Source organism: Pimephales promelas, chromosome 1 (genome assembly GCF_988280905.1).
Source record: "Pimephales promelas chromosome 1, fPimPro1.hap1.1, whole genome shotgun sequence".
Lineage (NCBI taxonomy): Eukaryota > Metazoa > Chordata > Actinopteri > Cypriniformes > Leuciscidae > Pimephales > Pimephales promelas.
In genome coordinates, this window is record NC_142769.1 from 18185050 (window position 1) to 18197806 (window position 12757).

The 12757-nt window shown below is 36.2% G+C and overlaps 1 protein-coding gene across 1 annotated transcript in view; it reads right to left on the reverse strand.

Annotated features, from left to right (window-relative positions):
- Positions 1-12757, reverse strand: part of pcxb (pyruvate carboxylase b) — a 322790-nt gene that overhangs the window by 142447 nt on the left and 167586 nt on the right. Inside the window, exon 10 of the mRNA XM_039669304.2 lies at positions 5234-5416. Within this exon, the coding sequence (XP_039525238.2) occupies positions 5234-5416 (183 nt within the window). The remainder of the gene's footprint in view (positions 1-5233; positions 5417-12757) is intronic.

Here is a 12757-nt window from a genome sequence, read left to right on the forward strand (position 1 = left end):
CTCGATCATGCAGGTTTGCAATGCACAACATCAGGAAGATCAAGCCTTTACTAACTGAGCAGGCGACACAGCTTCTTGTCCAGGCCCTGGTTATTTCTAGGCTTGATTACTGCAATGCTCTTCTAGCTGGACTTCTACAAAACCTCTAAAAATAATCCAGAATGCTGCTGCTCTTCTTGTCTTCAACAAGCCCAAAAGAACCCACGTCACTCCTCTGTTCATCTCCCTGCACTGGCTGCCACTCACTGCTCGCATCAAGTTCAAGGCGATGACACTTGCTTACAGATCGACCACTGGCTCAGCTCCCTCCTACTTTCACTCGCTCCTACGAGTCTACATCCCAACCAGAAGCCTACGATCGATCAATGAGCGACGGCACGTGGTTCCATCACAAAGAGCCACAAAATAACTCTCCAGAACATTCTCATTCACGGTTCCATGCTGGTGGAATGATCTGCCCATCATCATCCAGAACGCAGAATCCCTGACAGCATTCAAAAGTCAACTGAAACTTATCTCTTTCATGTTAAGTTTTATGCACTTAACATAAAAAAATATGCTACTCTGAGCAATGTTTGAACTTTGTATTTTGAGCACTTCTTATGTTGTTATTGTCTCTTCACGATGACTTGTTTGTTTTAGTCCTCAGATAAGTCGCTTTGGATAGAAGCATCTGTTAAATGACTAAATGTAAATGTAAATGATAGAACATGTGAGCGCTCCAGAGTGGCCATGATTTAGCCTGGGAGCAGAGTCGTGTTCTCATTCGCTCCAAGATCGCTCCGATACTGCTTCATCATGAGCATAAAATATGAGCGATAAGATTGAGTGAGAGACAGAGAGAATTGCTGTTGCTCCGCTTGGCTCACATACTCTGGGAAATTATGACAGAATTTCCATTTCTGGGGAAACTAGCCCTTTAAGCTCAAGTGATGCTACTGATCTATTTCATGGGAATGTTTTTCTACAGTTCATTTTCTCAGCACAGATAAGCACTTCAAGCACAGATAAAGCTGCCTAACTTTCCATGAGTCTGTGTTATTATTATACACTGCAGTCTGATATTATTCTATCTCCAAAGTTCACTTCTGTGTTCATAAAGAGTCTCCAGATACCAGTGAAGGGAGATAATGGACAAAAGAGATTATTAGATGCAATGGAAAAATGGTTAGATGGAAGTTAGATGGAAAACAAGCCAGGAGGAATAGAACGAGAATAAAAAGGAAAGACACTGAGAAGGTGTGAGGCACATCAGAAGACCATTTGCCTTTGATTTAATGCTTCCTGAATGGCCTACCTTCAAAGAACCACTTTACCAAACACTTCTACTCTCTTTCCTTTATCTTGTTATTCCTCTTTCTCTCCTGCACTCATCCTCTTGTCCTTGCAATCATGTTTCAACCAAAACAACATCTCTGAGAAAAAAAAAAAAATCCTGCAAACAAACAATTCACATCAAAACCAAGAAAGACAAGCTTTCAGCAAGGAAACCTTTTCAAGTATTTAGACTGCTACTTCAGCATATCTCTTTCTTTCACATGCTGCCGTCCTAACTCTCTCCATATCTCCTCTCCCAGAAAAAAAGAAGCATTTTTTTTCAATTTTGCACTTTTTGTGGGTACATCTAAAGAAGACTTCAGCAACTTTCATTTGTACAGAAAACCCTAAAGGCACAGTTGATCAGATCATATCAGATGTGGCACATACGCAAAGTGAATTTCTGCTCAAAATGTCATGATTTATTATGTAATATTTTCATGCTTTCAAGGTGAAGTGTATCTTTTATCAGTGTTAAAACACTTTCTCCTATGCCAGTGTAATGTGCAGAGACAACTATAATGAAGCCATTTGTAGGTTGACTTTCTGAAGAGTGTGAACCATGTGGATGTTGGGTTAAGGATCATGGTGCTATTTTGTATGTATTAAGTTGACAAAAGTTCAGTACCAAGTTAAAAACGTGATACCAGCATTTCCCTCTAGCATTTTGAGCAATACAAAATATAACAATCCAATAAATAGGTTATGATTTTACCCCAACATTCAACATATTGGCCCAAAATGACAACTGCAAATCCAACTTGTTTTTCGGTCATTGTCATTCTCGCTGAAAACTAATGTTGCCGCTCTTTTTCTATATGTATAGAGTATGATTTTATTTTAATTATTCTTTTATTTATTTAATTTTAATTGTAAAAAAATAAATGTAGGCTACATAAATTTAAACCAGTAGTACATTATTTGTTAATAGTTATTCTCTAAGTAAATAGCTCTAACTTTAGATTAGGTTACAAAAAATACTAACTTGCCAGTAAATGGGTGCTTTAAACCTACCTTTATAAGACATTAATTGCAAAAATGTTTTCAAGCAAAACTGTTCATCAATTCACTTTATGTTCACAATTCAATTCACATTTCTTTATGGTCCTTTACTATTAATACATGTTCAATGTTTTTATGAACCACTAACAACTCCTTCACAACTGGTTTAAAATCAATAATGTGTATACCTACATATTTCAGTGCTTTACATGCAATCTGTCATCAATCACATCATTACCACATAGCATAAGCTGATTGGCCTCAGCTGATCCTGTAGCCAATGAGATTGCTTGTTCAAAATTTAAATAGTCTGATTCATTAGCTGTAAGTTTATCCTACAGTGATTTTAGGTACAGTATGTAACAAAATGTATGTGTTTTGTGTTTTAATTAATATACAACATAATGTGGAGACTACATTTTGTAAATGATATTAATTATAAGTATATAAGTAAAAGTTTGAATATGAATTGTAAGTACTTTATTACTGTATGCTTGTTACATAGTTTAAACTTTTGGTATCAAGGCACAGCTTTGTCAGGTTTTTATTTGGAATCCAAAATTTGTATCTATAAATCGGATTCATTCTCTTTGTCCAAAAGTATTATTCTAAAGTTTCTATAATAGAGTACTCTGTTCCTTAGATATCACAAACTAACATCAAATAAATTTGAATACACTTGCATACTATTGTCATTCATTTAGCTTACTTAATGCTGATGACATAACCTATATGCATTTCATTTTTTTTTTAGCAGTGTGCAGTGGCCGTTAAAGCTCTGGGCTGACTGCATTGCGTGGAGGTGGTTTTCAGGTTTGGCATTGGCAGGTCTTTCTCTTTCTCTCCCAAATGTGAAAAAAACACTGCAAACAGAGCATCTTCTTAAAGAGACATGCTTGTTGGTGACAGTTGCTATGGGCACTACCATCTCACATGCCATTTACAGTTACCATCTCTCCCACTGCATTGCTCTTTTGCCGTTCTGCCACCCCATACACTCCCCACCTCTTTCTCTCCTCCTCCTTATGTCCATTCACTCCCCTCTTCATGCACACACACTCCTGTCTTTATTTGTTACAACACTTTTCACGTCAGTATGATCTGGTGTTCAGACATCTTGTCCACAAACATTACAAGTGCTAGACGAGGTTCTACTGGTGAAATACTGCATTCAAAAGAATTCATTCTGGCTAATTGGATGGTGTCTGATCATCTGGTGAAACTCGCTTAGCTCTGCTATTAAGGTATCACTACTGTAAAAATTGGGAATCTGAAATATGGCCATTTTGGGCACTAAAAGAACACAGTTACTGAGTCAACTATATAAAAATGGTGGGTATAGAGTATCCAAAAACTGTACTCAAGTAAAAGTACAAGTACTTTCATAAACTGTGGGCAATGATAGCTTATTTAATGTAGCCTATAAATTAATGTATATGTCCAAAAATCGGATAATGTCATACTTTGTAGTAGTGCTATTGAGGCATAATAATCTGTTTGGTTGTAAAATGTATTACCTGAATGAAATTAAATAATCCAATGTTCTTCCTGTTACGACTCCGAGTCGATTGTATATTGAAAGCGCTTCAGACGATTCAGTGCGTGCAGGAAACTGAACAGATCATTCAAACTGGTTCACAAAGCGATTTAGACAGATCTGCCAACTTGTTTTATGAAGTCTTTGAACAGAATCGACTCAAAAGAGAGATTCATTTGTGAATTGACCATCACTCATGCTCATAAAAAAAAAGATACAGCACACTTGGAATAAACTACGCATTTAACAACATGTATTGTGTTAAAATAAAGTAAAGAGAGGAACGTCGCCAAATGTAAAGAAGTAAAATAATTTATTTCATTAGAAATGTACTTAAGTAAAAGTACCCACATTTAAATCTACTCTTCCTTTCAAAAAATAATACTCAAGTAAATGTAATGAAGTTAATGTACTTCGTTACTACCCACCACTTAAAATAATACAAATAAAAAGTGCTTTAGTAGTTGCTTGAATGTTAGCAGTATATATACAATACAATATAATTGTAAAAACTCTGTCCCAAGAGTAGAGGGGACAACTGGTATTATGATGTGCATGTAATTGCATGCTAATCTTGATAATTTCAAGAGATTCATGACACTGAAATATGACAGCTGACTGAGAGTTTAGGCTATTACGCAAAATGCTGTGCATTTGATAAACAGGCATGACTGCAATACTAACAACCACAACAACAACAGTGACTAATAAATGAGTCACCAAGCCATTGTTATTAATAATATCAACATACTGAGAGCAACTTAAATACGCTCAAATCCTGTTCCACATTTTATAATTCAAATATGTTCTGATTGGCTTTGATCTTGTGACCTTACACATATTTTTGCTTTTGGAATGGACAAACACACCTCTTTAATGTACCCTATTTAAAAAAAAAATAAAAATAAAAATCTCTTTCCTCTGAAATATCTGTATGCTGTTGACTACTGTTGGTTGAGTCTATGTTAGATCTCTATAAAAAAAGGTTCCTTTATGTCTTAGGAACCCTCTGATCCTGTGAGCTTCTGTGGATTTTTGAAACAGCGACACTGTCAAAGGCCTCATCTGATACAAAATAGGTTTTTAGAAGTCAGGGGGCCTTAAAGTTGATACATACAGGTAAACATAAAATCATTGCATTCATCACAAAATTCATGAGATAAAACAAAGCATTTGGTAAAGGTGAAATATATTGTCCAACATTTCAACATATAGTCTTGCAATTCCTGGAGAAAGCTATTATTAAGCATTCCCATTCAGACATGACTACTTTTGAATGGTCATCAATGAAAATAAAATATGTTACAGCATAAAAAATCAGGTACCAAGATAACAAGGGACTCTCAGGGGTGCTGAAAAGATCAGTATTGCACCTACCTTAACACCACGAACTCTGAACTCGGTTAACGCTCTGTGCATTTTGGTTGCGGCGGTGGGGAGGTCTTTGCCACTGGCTATGACTTTAACAAGCAGTGAGTCATAGTGAGGGGAAATGACAGCCCCCGGAAACGCAGATGCACTGTCTAGACGAATACCCATACCCTCTCCGCTGCGAAACACCTGTTGAATGATGGGAGAGAAAGAGGGATGATATGAGTGCAAGTAAAACAATACAGTTTACAGAGCATAGTGTTGACACATGGACTGCGGAAAGCATTTTGAATAGGTCAGGCCGGAAATGAAATAATAGCAACACCTTCCAGTCTAGTTTTTGCAAATACATAAATAACTAAGCACATTTTAGTTTGAATTCTATTGAATTTTTATTTTTTATAAAAGTGGATATGACCGCATTATATTTATAGAATTTTGTGCCGATATGACATCATTAGGCAATGAATAAATAAATAATGACATAACTCTGTTTTGCTATATTATTAATGGAATTTTAGCACACACAATCTAAAAGAAAAAAAAAAAACACTACCATTAAAAAGTTTGATGTTGGTAATTTTTTAAGATTGTAAAGGAGTCTCTTAGGCTGGAGAGAATATCCTGCATTTATTTGATCAAAAATACAGCAAAAACTATTATTAATGTGAAAAAAATTATTAAAATTCAAAATAACGGAATTCAATATATTTTAAAAAGTTATTTATTCCTGTGATGGCAAATTTGAATTTTCAGCAACCATTACTATATTCTGCAGTGTCACATATTAAAAGTACTGATGTATTTTTCTTCAGGATTCTTTGATGAACAGAAGTTAAAAAAAACAAAACAAAAAAAAACAGCATTTGTTTATGTACTCATTTCTTATCAATGTAATGTGTCCTTGCTGAATAAAAGTTAAAAAAAAAAAAAAAAAAAAAAAAAACTCTGACCTGGAATTTTTAAACAGTAATGTATATTCTACTGTCTGGTCCTAGAGGAAGACAATCCCATCAGATGGAAATAAATAAAGCGTAGTCTCAGTTCTCGCAGGTCCCGTTAATCAAGCTAACATCAGTTGACTCTCAGCTGATCCACGTCTACCTATAGGAATACGACGCCTATCACTGTATACATACAGGGGTTGGACAAAAAAACTGAAACACCTGGTTTTACTACACAATAATTTGTTAGAATGGTGAGGGCCTCATTTTGCATCCAAATACAGCACCAATTGACAGATAGAAGTCCTTCACAGTGACCAGAGGGATTATGAGCCGTTCCTCTTCCAGAACAGTGTCCAGGTCACTATATGATGCTGATGGACTCGCTCCTCCAAAACACCTCAATAATATTCAGATCTGGTGACTGTCAGACCATGGGAGATGTTCAACGTCACTTGCATCTTCATCAAACCCTTCTGTCACAAGTCTTGCTGTGTGTGTTGGTGCATGATCATGCGGTTTGAGCATCAGGTGCTCATGATCCTCCAGAAGGGTTTGGTAGTCTTTGGCAGTGTCGTGTCCATCAAATACAATCAGGATTGTCATGATATTGGAGCTCAAACCATCACTGATCCACCCGTGCTTCACTCTGAAGATTGGCCGCCAGGCATATAGATGTGAAACCTCCAACATTGGCCAGTGTTTCAGTTTCATTGTCCAACCCCTGTATATAAGCTCCAACAATTATGTATGAGCTTCTATGGTACATTAAAATTAATTAATGTTATCTGCAATACATGTTGGTTCTGTTCTGTATAACATATAACATTGCTGCTCTCCCTGCTCTTTTCCATGCTAGGCTGCATTCTTGCCCAGAACAGAGCCATACCGCCAATCCAAACTGTTTGAAACGCAACCACACCGCAAATCAGTTGCCGTATTTGACGACTTATTTTACCTTTATTTAATCAGAAACATGAGTGCTGAATTTCTTGTATTCACAATCTTCTTATATATATATATATATATATATATATATATATATATATATATATATATACAGTATATATAAGAAGATTGTGAATACAAGAAATTCTTAGTTGCATAAACACGATACAACATAACATTAATATTACATGATTAATGTATTTTGTATCATAATATTTTCATTCTTAATTTCATTCTTAATCAGTGTGCCTACATTATTTATGCAGTAATCAACCTGCTGTGGCACATTCTAGTACAAATAATTGTATTACATAACCAACTATGCCAGTTCTTGCTGAGGTCATTCTCTCCTCATATAAAGTGCTCATCAGCCAAACATTTGTGAACACAAACTGTAATAATAATTAAAAAAAATAATAATAATAATAATAATAATAATTCACAAAAAAAAAAGAAAAAAAGAAAAAGAAATGTCACAGAATCCAGGAATGGTTATGAAAACACTGCTTTTACTTTAATGTAATGCTGAACTGGTGCTGAACAGACATGTCTGAATGGTATTTTTTGTTAGTTATCACTTGTTTTGACTGTAACCTAGCTGAAAAATAAGCAGTAAATCAATAATGTTGATTTTTAGCTCACCTTTAAAATAACAAGTCTGAATGTATTCAATTATGTCTAAACCTAAAATTAACAAATAAGGCAATTAAGAAACTCTGTTTACCGATGTTTATTTCTTTTGACACAGTTAGCACTTACAGTATCTAATTTGTCATTGGACTATTTCACTCAGTTCTGTGTAATTATTAAACACTGGTGAGAACGTCTGGAAGAGCACCAGCACAGGTGTCTTGGTTGAAACGCACACATTTACTGTCTAAATGGGGACATACTTCTAGTGGTTTTATATGGAGCTAGTTATAAACACCTAACATAAAACTTTCTGCATTTTTACAACAACAACAACAAAAAAATTAACTACTAGGGATGCACCGATCCACTTTTTATCACTTCCGATCCGATCCCGATACCTGACTTTGGATATCGGCCGATACCAGACCTGTGTTTGCTTTAACATTATTTATCATTATTGTTGATTTTATATGATGCTGAAATAAACACCTCTCTACAAGCAAGGCTGATGCGTACGTATGTAGCCTATGTCAATATATATATATATATATATATATATAATAGATATATTAAACAATAGATAGACAATTAAACAAAGATATACACATTATACAGGCCTACACAGTGCTTTAATTTCAGGAAGGTCTACTAACATTATTCAGGTATATCGTCTAAAAAGAATTATAATAAAGTAATCAAAAGTAAAATAGCACTGCAAAGTTTATCATAGATAGATTTATGCTTATTAAAGCTGAAGTTATTCATTCAAGAGCTGTGAGTGATTTTCTCTTTGCCTTTTGTTGTTTGATTCGCAGTAATGTCGCAATCGTCACATTTATACTGCTGCCCCTTTAAGAACTAGTGCGGATTTCATAGTCCACTGATGCACCATATTTTCTCCCAACTATTTCCATAAACCGTTTATGTCTAAAATGAACGTAGTTAAGTGATAATCTCCAAGCCGGTCGTTTTGACATTTTTGTGCAGGCTACATTTGATCGTTTAGACGCGCATATGAAGCCCAAAGTATAATTTGCTTGTCTGTTTCGGAGCGCGCGCCGCCCTCTTGCGCAAATTTTGTGCTTTTAATAGCTCTTTTTATTATTAAAAGCGTCCCGCAATTTAGCAACAGCAGAGACGGCATTTTACAACAATTACCGATCGTGCTGATTCTGTCTTAAAGTTTGAGTTTTACGGAGAAATGACAGTGCACCGCCGCGATGGGAAGGAAGTTGGCTAGACAGAATGCGGCTATTGTTTAATGTTTTTTTTTACCTCAATATATTCTTTAATCTTTGGAAATCAGACTAATATCACAGATCTATAGTGTAACCAGGCTATGTTTTCTCTGTCGCCACTCATTAAGCAGGGCTGTCGTGTTGTGCGTGCTGTGGCACCGCGTGAGAGATCTCTCTCTCTTTCTCTTCTGGACTGCGAATTGCAAACATGCATCACACACGAATAGTTTAATTTATACGGCTTTGCAAACATTGCATTTTGCTGTCTTGCTCTGCTGCGGTGTTTCCAGTGTAAAGTATTTCATAGGATTTCCACACAGCGAACATATTGGTAGCTCAATGCTATCCTGCTAGCTGGCTGTAAACTGCGGAATGGATTTCTTGAGCGGGCGTCTGTGTGTCTCATTGAGCCCTATTTTTTACAGTCTATGATTGAGCTGCACCTCCGTTCAGGATATCCATTCCACAGTTTGCAGCCAGCTAGCAGACTAGCAGCCCCGGGGAATCCCTTTTGGAGTCATTTCAGCAGCCAACGTTAAAGCGCAGACATGGATCATAAATATCGGATTTCTCCGCAGGTTGGATCGGAAAAATCCGATACGTGAATTACGCTGGTATCGGTCCCGATACCGATACTGGATTGGATCGGCCCCATCCCTATTAACTACGTTTTTATATGGTTTACACAAATGAGGATATCAAAGTATTTTTTGGGAGATTTACAAGGAGATTTGTCAGGTTTGCAAATAATTCAGATTAAATATTTGTTCCCAAAATATGATTCAGTAGATACAAACTGTCATGGGTGGCTGAAAATCAAGTTGAAACAGGATTTAATTGCAGAAATCTTCAGTTTACTTTAACACAACTTAGGATAGGGGACTAAGGATAGGGGAGCACGGGGCACAACCTAACGCGGGGTTAAATGTAACATGGACCGTTTACATAGCCAGTCAGGATCAAGCAGGTTGTCTTTCCGCTCTTTTTCTCTTGCTGCCAGAAGACGCTCTGCCGCAAATTTGCGGAAAGTTTTGATTATTTTTCGTGAAGATACTGGACAAAGAGTGTTTTGACACCATGCAAGTACATTTTTTCAAGTACATGTTTCTTAGTTGGGTGTATATGTTTCCAAATCTAACTTTATATTGCCTTAATCACTGTCTTGTTTGCTCAAACATAGCACCGTTTTGAAACATGTCAGCAATTCCTAGCGACTGTTAGCTAGGGTTAAAATATGTAATACACAGCGGGGTTAATTGTAACAGTGTTACAACTAAACCACCAATTGTACAATGATAATCAAATGAAAATGGAGCCACGACAACTTTTCAGGTTTGAGTATTAACTTTGTTGGACATTCACAAACAATGTTGGAATTTAAAATGTTTAAAATTTAGTGTACTATGAATGATAACTTGTTTATTTATTATAAATATGGCCTGTTTTTAATTTAATAGACCCTTTAATTTTTTATTTTAAGCTCATTTGTATTATTATTACTGTTATTATTATTAATAATAATTAATAATAAAAATTGTACATGCAGCTGCCACACACAAATCTAATTCAATTGCAATTACAATATTTTATAATTTTATTTATTATTTTTTATTGCAAAACTGTGCAGCCCTTTTCTATGTCTCTATCCATGATATTGATCCATAATAGAAGGATGATTGGATGAGGGATGTATGTATGGATATCTGTCTATACAGATGCACAAACAATATCAAACTATTCAAATAAAATAGTACTGAATTATGTGTGCTACACACAAACCTACAACTAACCCCTCTGTCTGTTAAAATTAACCCGCATATGGGGTAAGTTGTAACATTTGCACATCTGTCACTTTCAGTGCAACTATATGAAAATGGTAGGTCCTAGAAAAACAAAACAAAAAAACTTTAAGTGTTCATTTGTAGCAGAGATGTGTATGTTGCTTGTGTAAAAAAAAATAAAAAATAAATAAATAAATAAATAAATAAATAAATAATCTAACCTAATAATTTTTTTAATTAATTGAGCCAAAACCAAAATGCGTTGTTTTGCCCCACTCTCCCCTACAGAACAGAACAACCGTCAAGACGCAAAATTAGCAGACAACTGAAAAACCTAACACAGGGCTTAAATACACAGGGCAAACACATGAGCTAATGAGATAATTAACTAGAAACACCTGGACAGAATGCTCAATCAAGTAACCAAGGAAACAAATAGGCAGGGAACAGGAGAACAGAACCAATTAACAAACTAACAGCAAAACACTCGAACAGAACAGGAAAGCTAAATCAAACAGAATACAAACCCCCAAACACCACAAAATAGATATTATTGATTATCATTGATGGGACGTTTCACAAAAATAAAGCCAGTCTCAGTCTTTTTATGGCAAAAATTCATTGCAACAACAAGCACTATTATTCTGAACACTAATGCAGAGTTGCAGACGTGTCCAATTTTGCTTCTGGAGGACCATCATACAGTGGGTTCATGTCTAAAGGTGGGGTAGGAATTTTTTTCATGAACACTTTTTGTTTTTCTGGTTGAAATTCTCTTCACATCCTGATAGCAATCAATAATATAAGGCTACGTTCACACTGCAGGGCTTAATGCTCAATTCAGATTTTTTGAAAAAATTCGTTTTTTTTTGCAAGGCAGTTCACACTTCCAATTAAATGCGACCTTTTGTGATCTCCTGTGAGAACATGAAATGACCCAGAAGTGACCCGAATGCGCAGAAGAGTACTCAACGGTCAACGACGTCACTTGTTTGCGGAATAGTTGTTTTTTTCCATATGTTGTGACCGTTTGTTTTATTATCCTCCTGAGACCCTGTGTGCACATACGGGGACATCACATTTTTGGTTCTGTGCAGCATAATACTTAATTCTGTGTGACTGGAACATGTTTTTCACAAACGAGGACACTTACACTGCCATCTGGTGGCGTCAGAAGAGAAAAAAAATTAACATAAATAATTTAAAGATGGCAGAGAAAACAGGTCACATGTCACGCAGCCACTCCAGACCAAAACTTCCACAAGGTAAACAATCTAATAACATTTCATTGTTGATTCTTGTTAAGTTATGCATAATAGTGTTGTATGTTTGAAACGGCATGCACATTTGACAAACTTTTGTAAAAATAAAGATTTACCAAGCTGCTAAAGTTGATGTCCCCATATGTGGACAATGGGACTAGAGGTCTTCACAGTGCACCCGAGACCCGTCGGCCCCGGACCCGACCCGGGACCCGTACGGGTTTGGGTCTATATTTTAAATGAGCAGCCGGGTCCGGGTCGGGTCCGAATCTATTACTTCGGGTCCCGGGTCTGTTTAACATTGTGTGTAATACCAATGCATTCTCATCCTTTAGCGTCATATAGGACGCGCTGTATAACAAAACGGCGAAATACTACTCACATGGCACCCGTTATCGTTAATATAACACGCGCTGAGAACGGGCTGGTAATACACGTGCGATTGGAGTGCAATCTCAAGTGCGTGTCATGTTTCTATAACAACCAGAGCAGAGCTTCCACCAAACCGCGCTTTGCATTTTCTCCAATGTTTATAATAATATAAATGAACCGTCTTGTTTAATCTTAAAGTTTTGGTGGTCAGATTCAGACTCAATGAAGAGCAGAAAGCACAGATATGATCAAGCTGAACAAGCAATCGTTATTATAGTTCAAAAGGGCAAACAGTTAAAGTTATTATGCGAGTTAACTCGAGTCAGAATGTGCATGTGTGCAAGGCTGCATT